The sequence below is a fragment of the Manihot esculenta genome, chromosome 7 (genome assembly GCF_001659605.2).
Source record: "Manihot esculenta cultivar AM560-2 chromosome 7, M.esculenta_v8, whole genome shotgun sequence".
NCBI lineage: Eukaryota > Viridiplantae > Streptophyta > Magnoliopsida > Malpighiales > Euphorbiaceae > Manihot > Manihot esculenta.
The window spans coordinates 30258569-30277845 of record NC_035167.2 but is presented as its reverse complement, the minus strand read 5'-3'; the positions used below and the strand labels follow the sequence as shown (position 1 = coordinate 30277845).

The 19277-nt window shown below is 29.8% G+C and overlaps 4 protein-coding genes across 6 annotated transcripts; 3 read left to right on the top strand and 1 right to left on the bottom strand.

Moving 5' to 3' along the window:
• Positions 1-427: 427 nt before the first annotated feature.
• On the top strand, positions 428-3691 carry LOC110619505 (phenylalanine ammonia-lyase G4). The gene is made up of 2 exons (XM_021763008.2): positions 428-890; positions 1714-3691. Exons 1-2 carry the CDS (start codon positions 529-531, stop codon positions 3461-3463), a joined length of 2112 nt encoding a protein of 703 aa, XP_021618700.1. The 5' UTR covers positions 428-528; the 3' UTR covers positions 3464-3691.
• Positions 3692-6882: 3191 nt separating this feature from the next.
• Positions 6883-11081, top strand: LOC110618703 (adenosine kinase 2). 3 transcript variants are annotated; one of them, XM_043958025.1, is made up of 12 exons: positions 6883-7058; positions 7668-7721; positions 7967-8013; positions 8148-8179; positions 8279-8380; positions 8456-8523; positions 9004-9080; positions 9187-9284; positions 9348-9418; positions 9704-9755; positions 9868-10051; positions 10455-11081. In XM_043958025.1, the coding sequence occupies exons 1-12, from the start codon at positions 6976-6978 to the stop codon at positions 10595-10597; spliced, it is 1011 nt and encodes a 336-aa protein (XP_043813960.1). In that variant the 5' UTR covers positions 6883-6975; the 3' UTR covers positions 10598-11081. The 3 variants fall into 3 exon arrangements, with proteins under 3 accessions (XP_043813960.1, XP_021617609.1, XP_043813961.1); XM_021761917.2 differs by having other exon boundaries at positions 9704-9770; XM_043958026.1 differs by having other exon boundaries at positions 6909-6988; positions 9704-9770.
• A 1302-nt stretch (positions 11082-12383) lies between these two features.
• LOC110619045 lies at positions 12384-13345 on the top strand. The gene is made up of 2 exons (XM_043958160.1): positions 12384-12390; positions 12489-13345. The coding sequence occupies exons 1-2, from the start codon at positions 12384-12386 to the stop codon at positions 13343-13345; spliced, it is 864 nt and encodes a 287-aa protein (XP_043814095.1).
• Positions 13346-15053: 1708 nt separating this feature from the next.
• On the bottom strand, positions 15054-16002 carry LOC110619044 (organ-specific protein S2). The gene is made up of 2 exons (XM_021762302.2): positions 15958-16002; positions 15054-15861 (listed from the first exon to the last, which is right to left on the bottom strand). Exons 1-2 carry the CDS (start codon positions 16000-16002, stop codon positions 15130-15132), a joined length of 777 nt encoding a protein of 258 aa, XP_021617994.1. The 3' UTR covers positions 15054-15129.
• Between the last annotated feature and the right edge of the window lie 3275 nt (positions 16003-19277).

Below are 19277 nucleotides of genomic sequence, written 5' to 3'. Positions count from 1 at the left end.
AGATATTAGCATGACGTACTGCTTATGTGCCTCTTCTCACCAACCCCTCCCCTCCCCTCAACCTCCAGCCTCTTCTTCTTTTTTATATATAATTAATTATTATTTAATATTATTAAAAAATTTAAATAAAAAATGTCATGTTTAACTCTTTTGATTATTATTTTTTGTAAAAAAAAAAAAAAATACACAGTGGATCGGATCGGTCCACCTGCGAATTTTCCTAAATCTGAAACTTATTTCTGTTCCATCTGAGGGCATGGTCACCACTATTTATCAACCACGTGTCACAATCCTACCCCTCCATTCCCATGAAGATCCAACGGTGTCATCCCTTTTCCAACTAACCCGTCGGCCAACGCACCCAACACTCAATAATCTCTCTTTCACCCTCCTTTTCTCTACCTCTATTTAAAGCAACCATTTTAGTTGAACCCACTCAGGAATTTTGGGTCCCCTAAAATTTCCTTAATCTATTTCATCATTTTCTTGCACTTTCCTTCCACCTTTCCCAGCAAACAAACAGCAGCAATGGACTTCTGTCACGACAATAATGGAACTCCTGATCCATTGAACTGGAACTTGGCTGCGGACTCATTGAAGGGCAGCCACCTTGATGAGGTCAAGCGCATGGTGAATGACTACAGGAAGCCTGTTGTGAGGCTAGGTGGTGAGACCCTGACCGTAGCCCAAGTTACGGCAATTGCGAACCGTGACTCTGGTGTCAAGGTTGAGCTATCTGAGGCTGCTCGAGCCGGGGTCAAGGCTAGTAGTGACTGGGTTCTTGATTCCATGAACAAAGGAACTGATACTTATGGCATCACCACTGGCTTTGGCGCAACGTCCCATAGAAGAACCAAGCAGGGAGGTGCCCTTCAGAGAGAGCTCATCAGGTAAAAATAAATAATTAAATAAATTCACTGAATATATTTTTTTATTTTTGAGCTAGTTACTGTTTTTTTATTAAGCAGAGGGTAGTTGGGGAGATCACAAGGCTTGCATGAAAGAAAAATAAATTATATATTTAAATTTGAATTTCACTGTTAAAAATATTGATGGGTTACCATATAAAGAATTTGGTAAATATTTAATTTTTTAATAATTTCTATAAAAGGGACAAAATAATTAAAGAAGATGACAAATCAGGATGAGAAAGTTGGTAAGTTTCTCAGATTCATGCATCGCCTGAACAGATTGGATATGCAGGGCCAGCTTTCATTAAAATTTGAATTTTAATTGAAATAATTAATGAAAAATAATATAAAAAATAGTATTGTATCATTAAATTAGTTTTTTTTTAAAAATGAAAATTATTTATTCATATTAAAAAAATAAAATTAATTGCATTGCCAAATAGTCTAGGTCACTTGAGGTTAGACCGTTCATATATCCCACTAAAAAGTCAATCTTTTCAGGTGCAAAAATGAAGATATTAATTAGTGCAATAATACATTTCGTTTCATAATTTTTCTCAATTTTTTTTATTATTTTAAATTTATAGTTAATTTTTTTATATTATAATAATATATAAATCGATTATTATAATTTTATTTTATTTTTAATAAATTTTTTAAAATATCTTTTAATATTTAATAAAATTTAATATTTTTCTCTCGGAATGGAATCTGGGTCAAAGTTCATGGCTGCAAATACTTTTTCTTTTAGATATTTATTTTGTTTAATATGTAAGCATTAACCTGAAAATTTTTATTTCAGGTTCTTGAATGCTGGGATTTTTGGAAATGGAGCAGAATCTAGCCACACATTGCCTCACTCTGGAACAAGAGCAGCAATGCTGGTGAGAATCAACACTCTATTACAAGGTTATTCAGGCATAAGATTTGAAATTTTGGAAGCTATTTCCAAGTTCATCAACAACAACATCACCCCATGTTTGCCTCTCAGAGGCACAATCACTGCCTCTGGTGACCTAATCCCATTGGCCTACATTGCTGGGCTTTTGACTGGCCGGCCCAATTCCAAGTCGGTCGGGCCCGACGGAGAATCCCTGGATGCTGCTGAAGCCTTTAAGCTAGCTGGGATCAATGGTGGATTTTTTGAATTGCAGCCCAAAGAGGGTCTGGCTCTAGTCAATGGAACTGCAGTTGGTTCTGGGTTAGCTTCTTTGGTGCTTTTTGAGGCTAATGTTTTAGCAATCCTGTCAGAAGTTTTATCAGCAATTTTTGCAGAAGTTATGCAAGGAAAGCCAGAGTTTACTGATCATTTAACACATAAATTGAAGCATCACCCTGGACAAATTGAAGCTGCAGCAATCATGGAACATATCTTAGATGGCAGCTCTTATATTAAAGAAGCTCAAAAGATTCATGAAATTGATCCTCTGCAAAAGCCTAGACAAGATCGTTATGCTCTCAGAACATCTCCTCAGTGGCTAGGCCCTCAGATTGAAGTGATCAGAACAGCAACCAAAATGATTGAAAGAGAAATCAACTCTGTGAATGATAATCCATTGATTGATGTTTCAAGGAACAAGGCCTTACATTGTGGAAATTTCCAGGGAACCCCAATTGGTGTTTCAATGGATAACACTCGTTTAGCTATTGCTTCAATTGGGAAACTCATGTTTGCACAATTCTCTGAGCTTGTTAATGACTTTTACAATAATGGGTTGCCTTCAAATCTTACCGGCGGCCGAAATCCAAGCTTGGATTATGGGTTCAAAGGAGCTGAAATTGCCATGGCATCTTACTGCTCAGAGCTTCAATTCCTTGCAAATCCTGTCACCAACCATGTTCAAAGTGCAGAGCAGCACAACCAGGATGTGAACTCATTAGGTTTGATTTCTGCAAGAAAAACAGCTGAAGCTGTCGACATTTTGAAGCTCATGTCTTCAACTTACTTAGTTGCTCTCTGCCAAGCCATTGATCTGAGGCACTTAGAGGAGAACTTGAAAAACACTGTGAAGAACACAGTGAGTCAAGTTGCCAAAAGAGTTCTCACAATGGGTATCAATGGCGAGCTTCACCCATCAAGATTCTGTGAAAAGGATCTTCTCAAAGTCATCGACAGAGAATACGTTTTTGCCTACAGTGATGATCCATGCAGTGCAACGTACCCATTAATGCAAAAGCTAAGACAAGTACTTGTAGATCACGCATTGATGAATGGTGATAAGGAGAAGAATTCTAGCACCTCAATTTTCCAGAAAATTGCAGCATTTGAAGAAGAACTCAAGGCGATTTTGCCTAAAGAAGTTGAAAGTTGCAGGATTGAATGTGAGAATGAAAATCCAGCTATTCCTAACAGGATCAAAGAATGCAGATCATACCCATTGTACAAGTTTGTGAGAGAAGAACTGGGTACCAATTTGCTCACAGGCGAGAAAGTCCGGTCGCCGGGAGAAGAGTTTGATAAGGTTTTCTCGGCAATGTGTGCAGGGAAGATGATTGATCCTATGCTTGAATGCCTCAAGGAGTGGAATGGTGCTCCTCTTCCCATCTCCTAAGAACTATTTTTTCTTTTTTTTTTTTTTTTTTATTTTAAAAAAAATATATAAAGGTTGCATATGCCATGTTAATCTGTAACTTCAAAACTGTAATGTCAAATTGTACTGTGTTTATGATGTTTATTTTCTTTTATACTTGAAAGAATCTTGATTTCTTTGTACTTTGAATTTCAGCAAGTGTATAACAAGATATGCAATCAAGATTTGATTAAGTATTGTTTTCATAAATTTCTCTTGCTCTGACTATCAAATGTTCCTCTAGATAAATTGCAAATTTATTATAAGCTTATACACAAAGTTATTTGAAATTTATTATAAATTTGGGATTAACACTTTACTCTTTTAGTGGACCTAACGGCTAAAAATTTGAATTAGTTGATATTATATACTGATAAAAAATAATGGATAGGCTTAATGATGATTGGAAATATGATATTGAATTACAAAATTTAATAAAACAGTCAACTATATTCTAGCCACTCAAAATGGTTGTTAGCTATGAGTTACCATCATAAGTGATTGTATGGGCGTGTAGATACTGTACTTGCTTTTGGTAGAAATTTAATAAGTGTTTGTTTCTAAGGACAATTGTTGTCTGTTCATTATAAATGCAAAATATACAAATTGTGGGTTTTTTTATTTCCGTGTTTGAAAATAAAACTTAATTTTGATTGGTTTAATTCATAAGAGAGAACATATAAAATAGTTGGCGCTCAAATCAATAAATTAATAAAATTGACGAGTATAATAAATTATTTTTTAATTTAAAATGAATGTGCAAGAGTAGTATCTTGAATTCTATATACATTTGTTTTTATACCATTAGTTAATTATTAAATTTTTTATAAATTTTGCATACATTTATTTTTTATAATTATATATATATTTTTAATCTTATAAATATATTATATATCAAACTACTAACTATATACATATATAAATTTATTATTAAACATTTAAGATATTTCGGTATAATTAGGAATTAATTATTAGTTACCACTATCAATTATTTATTATATTTAATAATTAAATTAACTATTGAATATATTTATTTGCTTAATTTATTACAAATGTAAAAAATACTAAAATGTCATTGTATGTAATTAATTAATGAAAATTTAAATATAATTATTTTACAATTTATTTGTTATAATTTATTATTTTCTTATCTCAAAAATAATTTATATTTCTATTAATTTTATTCGTAAGTCTACTAATGATAATTCATGTATTTACTCGAATTAATTATAATATTTTGAGTTTGGTTAAAATTTTTTTCTCATCTCATAATTATATTTCAGAATTCATCGTTATTAAATTTTAATAAAGTTAACGTTTTATTAAAAAAAAATTAAGTATCCGAAATTTCAAACCACTATTCAATTCTTGTAAATTGAAAATCAGAACTATTTTTATTTCATTTTAAAAATGTCCTATTTGTCTTATTTATCACATTTTATTATTTAATATAAAGTTTAAATACATAAAAGATAAGGTTATTTTAATTTTAAAACCATATAATATTTAAGATTTTTTAAATATTAGTATAAATTAATATTTTTAACTTAAATAATTTTAAAATTAAAATTAAATGGTATATATATTTTTTAAAAATAAATACACCATTTATAAGTTTAAAAATTTTCTGACATAATTTGTTATAAGCCAATTATTAAAAATGAAAATTATCTATATATTATATTAAAAATATAAATATATTCCTCATATATTTTCAGAATTGGAGAAAAAAAAAATCAAATTGCTAACATTAAAAATTTGTAATAAAATAGTAAATAATTCTCTAAATTGGAGATTTTTTATAATTAAATTTTACTGAATTTTTTTTTGCTTTTATTAATTTATCATCGACTTTCAGTATATATTCTTAACTTTTTCTTTAATTTTATTTCAAATTTAATAATTGAGTTTTTAATAAATAAAAATACATAAAATTCCTTTCTCTTTTTAATTTCAAATAGAACTCGAATATCTAAAATTGTTTTTTTTTTCTTATACGGAATACTTGAAATTGCTAACATAACATACTGATTAAGATACCAATTAATTTTATTAACTCTAATTTCAATTATAAAATATTTTTATAAGTTAAAAAATAATCGTTTAATTCAAATAATTTTAAATATATAATTAATAAAATTTAAAACTTTAACAAAAACTAAAAGTCTGCAAAAATATCTTAATTTTTATCATTTAACATATTATTATATTTTGCAAAAATTTCAAAAACAATAATCCTCCTAACTTGGGTAAGAAATTTTTTTAAATATTTTTTAATATTTAATAAAATTTAATATTTTTATGGTGGATATAATTAAAAAATTAATAAAAAATTATTTTTTTAATACGTGTATAAAAATAAAGTGAATAAAAAACCTGAGACAGATAGAATATAATTTAAGTTTTAAGTGTTGAGTATAACTAATAATAAGGGATATTTAATAGTTGTAATAGTTAGTTGGTAGTTATTTTAGTTGACTTATATTAAGTACTTGATAAAACTTTGATAGTTGTAGCTATTGACGTGTATAATTATTAATAAAGGTATATATTATATAATATATTTATATTATTAAAATAAGTATTTATTTATTAATTTATTATATTATGTCATTGATTTTATTATTTAAATAAATATATAATTTTTTTTTAATCAAGAAAGACTTTATTTATCTTGTAGAATAATAATTAAAGAGACAATCAGGAATGTCAATCCAAATCTTGAATCTACCATGCTGAAAAGACTCTCTAGCTAATAAATGGGCGGCTCTATTTTCTGAACGCCGTGCCCAACGAACATGAATATTACCATGAGACTGCATAGCATCCTAACAATCAGAAACAATTAATCCGAACTCCGAAAAGTCATCTAGAGGAGAGCGAATAGTCAAGGTTAAGGATTGGTTATCCGTAAAAATACAACAAGCCTGAAGAAAACAATCTCTAGTATAAGATAAACATTGACGCAAGGCCAAAGTTTCAGTAATAACAGATTGCCCACCCCCTCATAGAAACTCGAAATTGCAATGGAAAACAAGCCTTCCAAGTTCTCAAATACTGTTGCAAAACCGAACAAATCAGCACTAGTAAAGACTGCACAATCAATGAATGCAATTCAATCAACTTCAAGAGTGATAGCCTCAAGCAACGGGAGCACACAAGAAACATATGGGTGGGATAACGTCCTTGACTGAGTCACAATTGAAGCCACATAATCATTAACATAGGAACTAGCAGCATGATTAACTTCATTAGGCGACAAAACTTTATTGACCCACAATCTTTCATTCCTGTTATACCATAACTCATGCATGTATTTTTATAATTTTTTATTTTGATTATTGTATTAGTAATGTCTCTCAATTTTTAACTGTATTATAAGATTCTTTTAATTTTAATTCAAATAAACTTTCTTTCCACTGAGATCTCACACAATTTCACTTCTTTCTCACTAGTCCACTTCTCTCGCTAAAACCACAGAAACCTTCCGTCGAATGGCTTACGAAGGTATCCTCTTGGGCATGGGCAATCCTCTTCTCGACATTTCTGCTGTCGTCGACGAACACTTCCTTAACAAGTTAGTTTTCTGCTCTCTTTTGTAGCTCTCCATGTTTAAAATTCTTTCTCTTATTCAATTCTTATTCATTTCCTCACTCTTGATCTCTTTTCGTATTGTTTGTTTGCTATGTGCTGCTGCTTGGGAAAGTGAAAATGGGATACTTCTTAATTTAGTCTCTGTGGATTTCGTTGAGGTTTCAGATCTGTAGCTTCCAAGATCAATTGTTGTTTCTATGTGAATTTTTCTCTTTCAGAATTTTGTATTCATTGGTTGTTTGAACTGAAATGTAAATGCATTTCCAAGAAGTGAGGAACTTTTTATTTTTTATATTTTCCTTTTTATGCAAATTAGAGTTCTTTTAAACAGTTGCATAAACAGATTCATGGAATAACTTCTTTAAGGAAACTTCTTGTATGTATCATACATCTATTGAGTAAACCATAATTTTAAGCAGCTAATATGGCATTTTTAGATTTGTGGTGTATAAACACCTGGGTGTAGGCAAGTCTTTCTCCATGTTTACTTGCTAATAGATTGGCTTTATGTTCAATTTATTGTTTTTCTTTTCCTTTTCTCCTTGAATATCCTTTCAAATTTTTAATTTTGTGAATTAATTTTTTCTAACAGATATGAGATCAAGCTAAACAATGCTATCCTTGCTGAAGACAAGCACTTGCCTATGTAAGTTCCTGCTCCATTATGCTTTAATTTATATTAATCTTTTCTTTATCAGATTGTTCATAAACCATCAGTGATTGAAACAGAATAATTTTTATGCCTTACTGGGAAATGGTATTCATCCTTTAATTATCTTTTCCCCCCTTTTCTTGGCATGTTTTCATTGGTTTAGCTCAATCTTTGAGTTTTTCTAGGAGTGTGAAATATTTTATTAATTCTTAATTCCATTCCTGATGGTATTTTTGCAGGTATGAAGAAATGGCTGGCAAAGACAATGTAGAATATATTGCTGGAGGTAAAATTATAATTTTATTAATTTGGATATTTAACCATGCCATTTGTTTAGATATTTCTTGTACAAGTTATTGGATAACAAGATCTATTGATGTCTGTCAACTGATGAGGATTGCTTTGTTGTGCTCCTTATAGGTGCTACTCAAAACTCAATCAAAGTTGCTCAGGTTTGCTTTCTATTATCGTTTGGCAGGGTAGAGATTTTGACTATGCTTCTCTATGGATCTCATTCTTTTATTTTTCCTCCGCTGTTATATCTCTTGCAGTGGATGCTTCAAATTCCTGGTGCAACAAATTATATGGGCTGTATTGGAAAGGATAAGTTTGGAGAGGAGATGAAGAAAAACTCAAGGCAAGCTGGTGTCAATGTAATTACTCTGCTTCTTTTATTTCCTGTTTTTAGGTCATCTCTTGTGTTTAAGTTTAATAAGAGTGCTTATCAGGTACATTATTATGAGGATGAGACTGCTCCAACAGGAACATGTGCTGTTTGTGTTGTTGGTGGTGAGAGGTCAGTTTACCTTTTTAGCTTATATTTCTAATTTGCAGTGTTAATTAAGCCTTGTGCATTTGATGGCCACTTTTTCTTGTTGTGAGATGTTAATAAATGAATTGCCTCACCTTTTGACACTGTCTCTTAAATATATGTGGTCCATCTGTACAACAATCAATTCTTTATTGCTTAATGTGCTGATACTATGAGGTTGTTTATTATGAATATGACCATAATGCTATTCTAGTTAATCAAACTAAATGTATCACTAAAGGTCTTCTAAAGATCCAACCTATAAAAAACAAAAAGATTCATGCTGGTGGTTTACCACTATGTATCCCATTCTGCATTATATCAAGTTTCTTTTCACAGTATTGGTGTGCGTATGCCAGTTATTATTTATATCATTCCTAAAGGCTATGATATTTAAAACATAAAATTCAGCACCAGCAATATCTCTTCTTATAATTTGTATGCTGGGTAAAATATTTTGTGCAGATCACTTATTGCAAATTTGTCGGCTGCAAATTGTTACAAATCTGAGCATTTGAAAAGACCAGAAAATTGGGCACTAGGTTTGTTGCTCTTTCTTGACTCTTTCACCTTTTCTTTTGGGTGTGTGTGTACTGTTGGTGTCTATGCTTTTTGTTAGTCTAACCTATAAAATAACGGTTTATATAGTTGAGAAAGCAAAATATTTCTATATTGCTGGATTTTTCCTTACTGTCTCTCCTGAGTCCATTCAACTTGTTGCTGAACATGCTGCTGCACGCAACAAGGTAAAATTTTAATTATTGCAATTTTGTAAGGGTCAGTTACTGACTTGACTCATGCATTTTCAGGTCTTTTCGATGAACCTTTCTGCCCCATTCATTTGTGAGTTCTTCAAGGATGCCCAGGAGAAAGTTCTACCGTAAGATTCCTGCCTCCATCTTTGCTGTTTGCTCATAATGTCCTGTGGACTTATTTACTGATCCTAGCTGATTTTAGGGATATGATTTGATTTGATTAGGATTCTTAATTATCTCTGTAATTATTAACTGATTATTTGTTTCCTGCTTAGATATAATTCTTTGTGTATAAATAGTCATGTAGACCAATTATAAAGATTAAGAGTTAAATAAAAGAATACTCTAAATTTTCCCAAAATTCTTCAAGTCCATTAGTTTTCCAGCATTCACATGTCTTTTAATTGCAGGTACATGGACTACGTATTTGGGAATGGGACTGAAGCCAGAACCTTTGCTAAGGTTCATGGTTGGAAGGTAACATTTTCCTTTTTCGTTTGCATTGATTAATCAGATACCTCCATGATGTTGTTAGCCCATGGAATTACCTCACTGTATTGTTTTTGTTCGTCAGACTGATAATGTTGAGGAGATTGCTATAAAGATCTCTCAGTGGCACAAGGCATCAGGGACACATAAGAGAATTACTGTTATTACTCAAGGCGCTGATCCTGTAGTCGTTGCTGAAGATGGGAAGGTGAGATTATTCCCTGTAATCTTGTTACCCAAGGAGAAGCTGGTAGATACAAATGGAGCAGGTTTGTCCTTTTATTCCATCTTCAAGTCTTTTTCACTCTTGCCGAAGATATCAAGTAGAAAAAAAAAAAAATCTTTGTAATGCATGCTTCAATTGAATTTAATAGTAATTAAAGTGCCGCTTTGTATATTACTGCACGAGAACCTAGTTATATATTCAAAGTGTTGCATGCACCGAGACCGGTTAAATTAGTCGATGTAGCAAGTTGGTTTCTGGTAATCATATTTTTTGATGATATACGTGTGAGAAAAGCTTAGGAGAGTTAAGCTTTCAGTGATGAGAAATATATAATAAATCAAAACACTTACTTGTTTCAGTAATACTGCAGTCAAATTGTTGTGTAAATCGGGCAAAATATTACTCTTCTATTTCCTAAAATTCACAATAACTCTCTGTGTTGGCAGGGGATGCATTTGTTGGTGGATTTTTGTCACAGCTGGTGCAAGAGAAACCAATTGAAGACTGTGTAAGAACTGGATGCTATGCATCAAATGTGATCATCCAGAGGTCAGGTTGCACATATCCAGAGAAGCCTGATTTCAGTTAGGCTTATAATTGCCACCTTTAGCAATTATTTTTTGAGAGCAGGAATCTTTTTAAACTTCATACTTGCATTGTTGCTCCTGAACCCATATATTTTGGTAGAGGAGTTGGTTGTTTGTTTCCAATACTGTATTGTATGTGCTTAGCCATCCTTGTTCACTTCATGGATGAGGGTGTTTGCTCTGTTTTCCCCAAAACAGTTCTTTTTCATTCATTTCTGAATTGAGAACTGCATTTGGCTGGGATGATGAGTATTTGATCAAGTACAAATCCAAGCATCTACTGCACAAAGAAGAAGAAGAAGAAGAAGAAAGCTAAGGCAGAGAATCGGGAAGAAGAAGGATTAGCTTAGATATGTGTATTTTGGTTTAATTTGCTTAGGGTGGGTTGTTATGGTTCAAAGGAAACAAATAATTTTCAGTTTTGGTCTATTGGATGTAGAAACTAAAACTTTAGTTTAATCATAATTTCAATTTTAGATGATAAAATTACTTTAATTTTTAATATAATCTATTTAATTAGAGTTAAAAGTCTAAAATTTTATGTTTAATTACTATTATTATAGTTAAAATTTTTAATTTTATATTCAACTTTTTATTTTTTTTAATTATAATCAATATTTAAAATAATTTTAAAAATTTTTAAATTATTGCATGTGTTAGCTTGTGTTATTTATTTATCCTTTTTGAATGTTACTTAAATCTATGAAAATAATTCTTTAACTTTAATTAACAATATACTCTAATTTATTTATCTTTTTTAATATTTACTTAAATTTAGGGAAATAATTCTTTAATTTAAATTAACAATATACTTTAAACACACTTAATTTTTATTATTTTAATATTTAATTTTAAAATTAAAATTTCTATTTTGAATAATCATTAAATTTAAAAAGTTTTAAATTAAAGATTTTAAAATTTAAATTAGAAATTATTGCAATAAAAGTTAAATTAAAATTATTTTAAGATTTAGCTATAATTAAAAAAAATAAAAAACTAAGATATAAAATTAAAATTTTTGGTTATAATTATGATAAACATAAAATTTTAAATTTTTATGTTTAATTGGATAAATTATTTTAAAAATAAATTATAATTAAATATAAAATTTTAATATTTTATGTGATTCATGTTTTGGATGCCCAATTTTCTACCAGAACAGAATCATATGAGTTGACAATATTTCTTGGCTGGGGTTTTGGGAGACTTGAATGGTTGCTAAATTCTTTACATTAATTGTGCTTATTTTTATTGGGCCTTGTATTTATTTTATATTTTTAGCCTTAACCCTTGTTTTCTTTAATTTTTATTTATTTTTTTAAAATTATTATCCATTTTTTTATATTATAATAATAAATAAATCAATTATTTTTATTTTATTTTATTTTTAAGAAATTTTTAAAAGTATCTTTTAATACTTAATAAAATTAAATGTTTTTTTATTATTTTTTTAAAAATTAGAAATTAGAGCATTGAATTTAAGACTTTCAAACTCAAAACCTAAAATCCAATAGTACTTTTAATGTTTTTTCTCCCCTATTTTTGAGCATGTGAGCTCTATCCTCTACCCACTCAAATGGTCGTTTTACAAGTTTTATACTTGTTTAAATTATTAAAATTTTTAATTTTTGTGACTTATTTAAATCTTTAAAGATTTTCCTTCACATTTGAAAATGATAATTTTATCAAATTTAATATTTAAATTAATTGAATTGATCTACAATTATTTCTATGTAAAATGGGCGACTCAGAGTTTGGTTAAAGCTGGTGCTTATTGGAGAATTGGGAATGGCAGGTCAGTTTCTATTTGGACTCACCCTTGGTTGAAAGAGGCGCCCGACTTATTGGTTTCTACACTCCCTCCTCCGAACTGTACTCTTTCTGTTGTTGCAGATCTTATAATCGGCTATAGATGGAATGAGAGTTTAATAGCTCAGTTGTTCAATGATAGAGACAGGAGTTGTATTTTGAACATCCCTCTAAGTCTTTCTTCGCATCCAGATGCGTGGTGCTGGAAGTTTGCGTTCAAGGGTCACTATTCTGTTAAGAGTGCTTACAGATTTCTGGTTGTTGAGTTTCGACATAGGGAAGGTAGTGAGATATGGAGTCGTTTTTGGAAGACGAAGGTGCCTCCTAAAGTGCTTAATTTCTGCTGGCGTGCTTTAGTTAATGTAGTTCCTTGCCTCTCTTTGCTTCAGTCCAGGAGAGTTCCGGTTGATTCGATGTGTCCGTTGTGTCATGAGGCTCCTGAGACTATCCTACATATTCTTGTTCAGTGTCCTTTTGCCCGCAGTTGCTGGTTGAGTTCGCCTTTGGGTTGGCCTGCATTCTCCGCTCCCTCTCTTAGGGAGTGGTTCTCTTTAGCCTTCCTTACTGCTTCTGCGGAGAATGCTTCCCTTATTCTAATGATATGTTGGGCTTTGTGGCATAACAGAAATAATGTTGTTTGGAAAGCTCAGGGTCGAACTGCGAGTGGTGTGTTCTTCATGGCACTGAATTTTTTGCAGCAATGGAGGGGGGTCTGTTCTGATTCTACCAGCTGCACCAATGTTGTATCGGCTTTGACTGTTTGGTCTCCTCCACCGCAGGGTTGGATTAAGGTTAATATTTACGCCTCTTTAAACTTGCAACGAAGTTCGCTAGGCTTTGGCTGTGTAGTCCGAGATGCTAATGGTAGATTTATAGCGGCTAAAGCAGGCTGTTTTTGCAGTCAGATGGAGGTTAAGTGTGCTGAAGCAGTGGCTTTTTGAGAGGCATTGAGCTGGATTAAAGAGTGCGGATGGAATCGAGTTCTTTTCGAATCGGATGCTCATGTTCTTATTGTGTCCATTAACAATGCTTCATTAGATGATTTATCACATTTTGGTCTTTTGGTTCAAGATTGTAAATTGCTTCTATCCAGTTATGAGGAAGCAAGATGTACTTTTATTCACAGGTCTGCGAATGATGTCGCTCATATTCTAGCAACATCGGCTCATTCTGAGTCAGGTCAAGGAGTTTGGGTTCATGTCCCTCCTTCTCATATAATTTCCTTGATCGCTTTGAGTTAATAATATTTCTTTCATTTTCAAAAAAAAACTCTTGAAACCTAAAATTTTATTTTATTTTTTGACTCTTTAACTCAAGCATCATATAAAGTTGACATTTTTAGTCTTCTGAAACCCTCAGCTGCAAGAAAATGAACAATAAGTTTAATAATATGCTTTAAATCCAAAATAAATGTAAAGTAAATGCTAATTCTTATTTGATAAAATTGCAATTTATTAAATATTAATTATAATAAATAGATGACATGAAAAAAATTTGAATGAATTATTATAAAATCATGCATGTGTTTTTTTTTAAATGAAACTTTTATAATTTAAAATTAAATCTACTTTTTCATTTCAAATAAGAAGAAAATAAAATTTTTGTAAATTAAAATAAAATAAATTCTTTCATTCTACAAAAAGTAATAGAAAAAAATTAAATTAAATTTTTGTGAAATTTTTTATTTCGAGCGGTGAATTGAAAATTATGTGTCAGGCCTTGCTTCGATCTTCTGCTGCTGCTATGGTCCTGTAGATTTCGTTTTCTGGGTTTGAGTTTTTCTGGCTGGGCTGGTTTTCCTAGGCATCAAACCTTTATTATAGTATTTCATTTTGTTCTCTAATTTATTCAATTCTGACAAAAACAATTGACAATCCTATCGACGCCATCATCAGGTACACATAAAACCTAATGAATTATGTTCCTAATGTGTGCCTAAACAGTTCCAAGAGACAAAGAGTTGAGAGATACATTGTCTGGCATCCTCCCAAGTCAGGATGGATTAAGATTAATTCGGATGGCAGCGTGATTACTAGCACAGGAGAAACCAGCGTGGGTGGTATTTTACGGGACGAGTGGGGTGCTTGGCTAACTTAGGTACATGCCCAATCTTCAGAGCCGAAGCTTGGGGAATGGTCTATGGGCTCAGGATCGCGTGGAACTCAGACTACAGACAAGTGCAACTAAAAGTAGACAACCCTGCATTAGTTCAAGCTTTGAACCATCAAAGCTTCCCCTGTACAATTGATGGTGCAATATTGAACCAAGGAACTACTTTGCCGAAACTGGAGCGTCCAAGTCAACCATATTTATAGAGAAGCTAATACATATGCCGACGGGTTTGCGAACCAGGGACACCAGCAGATACTTGGCTGCCTCTTGCTTGAAACCCCTCCTACAGCTCTACACTAGCTGATTTTGAATGATTGTATTGGAGTTTCACATGTTAGAATGTGTCTGATGTAGCTATCTCTCTATAACGGTTCCAAAAAAAAAAGCAAGCCCATTTTCAGATTATTCTGATCTCTGCTAACAAAAATTTTATAGAAAAAAAGAAAAAACATAGCTGACAGACTTGTACACACATGGGCACATTTTGTTTCTTTGCATTAATTAAATCATGAGAACTCATTTATTACATAGGTTGAACACAGCAGGAGCTTATAGGACAGCTTATTCAAAGTTTTCTACACTGCATGCATGCACTGACAATAATTTCATTGTCTTATAATTTCTCATGGTAAATTGTAACGTCTTCTTTCCCTTCAAAGTTACTGAGAAATGATTTCTCCTCTGATGGCTTCTCTGCTTTAAAACCTGCATCATTATGGTAGATAGAAACATCAGGTCTTGGTTCAAACTTGGTAACAAATGATTTCTCACTCAATGGTTTCTTTCCTTTGAAATCATTTGGGAGATCATTGTGATAAATTGTTACGTCAGGTCTGGGCTCAAGCTCTTTCTGGACTTCAAGAATAATATCGTTATGGTATATTGAGACATCAGGTTCAAACTTGTTAACAAATGATTTTTCATGTAATGTCTTCTTTCCTTTGAAACCATCTGGAACATCATTGTCATCATCATTGTGATATATTGATACGTCATATCTCGGCTCAAGTTTTTTGAGAAATGATTTCTCATTCCATTGTTTCTCAGCTTCAAGAACAATATCATTGTGATAAATGGTGACATCAGGTCTTGACTTAAACTTTTGGAGAGAGTATGTCTCATGCATCGGATTCTTTTTTTGAAGACCGATGTGATCATGATAAATTGAAACATCAGGTCTCGGCTCAAAATTCTTACTCATGCCGCAACTGGTTTTTCTATTGGAGGCAGATGAGGTTGGAGAAGCATGAAGAAGCTCTTGTATTGGCTCTGGTAGGGATTGAGCCTTGATGTCTCCTCTCCAATACTCACCCACATCTTTTCTTGCATAAGTGCTGCTCAAAATCTGCTATAAATAAATAAAATAAATAAATCTTAGGACATTGAAAAGAGATTAGAGAGTGGAAGATAATGTTAAATTGCCAATGATAGAGATGCTTACCAAGAGAAGTAAGAAAAGAGAGAGCAAAGCAAAGAAGGATTTCATGTTTTCTATCACAAGATCAAGAAAATATTAATTGCAATGAATGTTGAATACATGAATGCTCTTACTATTTATAAGCCAATCTCATTATATCACCAAAATAAATTAATGAATATACAACTATGTTGTCTACCATATGGGTCACTCACATGATGTTCCAGGAATTATTATGGTTGAATGAATTATGGTACCTCAATAATAGTTACATATTTTATATTAATTTCCATATTTATATTGATATAGATAGGAGTCAGCAGTATTTGGTTCAAATGAAAAAATCGATCGAACTGAATTAATTTAAAAATTCACTTCAGTTTTTTATTCATTTTGATTCAGTTAAATTTTTAATTTTAAAAATTTTGATTCGGTTCGATTTTAATAAGAAAAATTAAAAAAATCGAATTAAACCGATTGGTGATAATAATATATTATTTTCAATAATATAAAGATTAGATCATATTAACATTAAAATATTTTAATTAAAATTTAAAATAATAAAAATAAAGTGTAAAAAATAAAAAATTTATTAAAAATTCAAATTGATCAAACCGAATTTAATCGAATCGAATCAGATCAGTTTCATTCAATTTGGTTTCTGACTAAAATCAGTTCGGTTCGATTTTTATAATTATTAAAATTTCAGTTTTTAATTTATTCAGTTCGGTTCAATTTTAAATCGAACCGACCGGTTCATTGACCCTAAATCTAGATATATAAATTAATTAATTACTTTATCATTGCACACACCACCTTCAAGATATCACAAAACATAAAATAAAATAAAATAAAAGTGATGGAATTTAATTTATTAATCCATCACTTGCAAATATGAAGGATTTTGTTTTTAAATGTGAAATAATTGATAAAGAGATCCATTGGATTCAGTTAAAAGAACTCTTTATTATTGCTTATAATTTTTATTATTGTTATATTTTTTATCTTATTAATGACAATGATTTATATTATTAATATCTACTAAATTTTATAATAGTAAAGTTATGCGGTAGCAAACTTTTTTTTTCAGCTAATTTTAATGACCATTTTATGTTAATTAACATTATTTAAAAATTTATTGTTTTAATATTTTAAATTTTATATATATATATATATTGAGTTATATTATTAATATCTGACGCCTTCGTACGTATGGATCTGCCCAATATAAACAATTGACACTATAGTAGAAAGGCTATTAGGTATCATTAACGAACAAAAAGAAAAAGAATAAAAAGAGAAAAAATATGTGACACTATAGCAGAAAAGCTGTTAAACATCACTATAAAATAAAATGTAAAAAAATAAAAGGTGAGAAACACCTTTCTCTCCTTTCAAACTTATATAACTATTGTAAATTTTATTTTGCGAATCTCATAACATTATATATAATTCATTTTGTATAGTGTAAATGTAAAATAAAATATAATATATATATATATATATATATGATTCATATAAGAAGTGTTCTTTCTTTTTTCATTGCAAATTTTATTCTCTGGATCTCATATATAATTCATTTTGTATAGTGTAAATATATAATAAAATATAATAATATATAAGTATAATAATATAATAATATATTTACCTCTTTATTCTCGTTTCTTTGTATATCTTTTCTCACATGTTCTTTCCTTTTTCATTTTCTTTTCTTTATCTTTTCTATTATTTCACTACTACAAATTTACCATTTTAATATTATATTTTTAGCACTCACAAATTTAATATAGTGATAAATATATTTGAATAAATCTAAAGTTTTAGATTCTATTCTCCCAATCTCCTGTCTTCATTTTAAAAAAAAATATATCATACTTTTAATAATATTAAAGGTTTAAAACAAGATGTTAATAAGAATTTAAAATTTTAAAATTTAAAATTTTGGATTATAATGCAAAAATACAAAAAAAGAAAAAACATATTTTGTAATTAAGCTTCACATTTATAGTTAAAACTTTAATTTTTAATTTGTAACTATTTTATGCAGATAATTTAATTAAATTTTAAAAGTTAATGATAGTTACAATGCTGCCATTGAAGTTTTACTTAATTAATAAAGTAGTGAATAAATATTTTATTTCAACAATACTTTTTTAATCAATTTCATAATTCCCTCATTTTCACTTTTATATATATATTTTATAAGTTAATGAAAACTTTAAAGTGTATGATATTTTATTTTATTTGATATTATTAATATTAATTAGAATTTTCTTATAAAAATAATATGCACATAGTTAATAAACATTTAAAGAAATATTTTAGGTATAACATTTATATATGCTATTTTATCATATGAGTTCATTAGTAATTGGTATTTATTATATATAAGAAATATAAAACTTAAACTAAGAGACTATATATTTATCACAAAAAAAAAACTTTAAAAATTATATTATAATTTATTGTTAATTTTTTAAAATTTAATTTAGTACTCTAGTGTACTTGAAAATTTTTAATTTCATTATCCAAGATTTAGAATTTTACTATAAATACAAATTAATATAAATGATTGGACTTTTTCATTTAATTAGTAGAGTATTTTAATTTAAAAACTTAAAAAATATGAAAACTTTATTAATATTTTTTCAATTTACAATTTTAAAAACTAAATTTATAATTAATTTTTAACCATCTAATAGGAATAAAAATAAATTGTTAATGCTATATGCCATTTTGAATCGTTTTATCCATCTAAAGCAATAAACAATCTTTAGCTTAACAATTATTTTACGTATTATTATTATTATTATTATTATTGATAATTCGATATCCAAAAGAAAATAGGGTTAGAATATGTGTGTAAACTTGATTTCTATTTTCTCAAATTATCCTTTTATTTTCTTTTTTTTTTATCGTTTTGTTTTGTGACATATAATTGCCGTCCTATTAAAGTGTTCTGTTCTGTTATCATGCAGGACTGAACGTACGGTTCTTTTCTTTATAGTCAGGTAGCTATTTAATTTCTTTCAATATTTATTTTAGCATGATCCCGATTGTATGGGATCTGTTGTTTCGTGAGCTTAGATGATCGATCGAACCGAATCTCTTTTTGTTGAGTTCAGGTTCTATCTAGTCAGACTCGTTGATATGAGCCTTGGACCGATCTCCTAAAAATGAATGCTTTAGGTTGTCATAGAACGTGCCGCTATTTATATTATGATTAAGGAAAAAAGATAATTTAGTGGGTTAATAGTGATTTTTTTAATTGCATTATATAAATAAAAATTTTAATTTTATTAGCTAAAAATACCAAGTCATTTATGTCCCGGATTACTGAATAA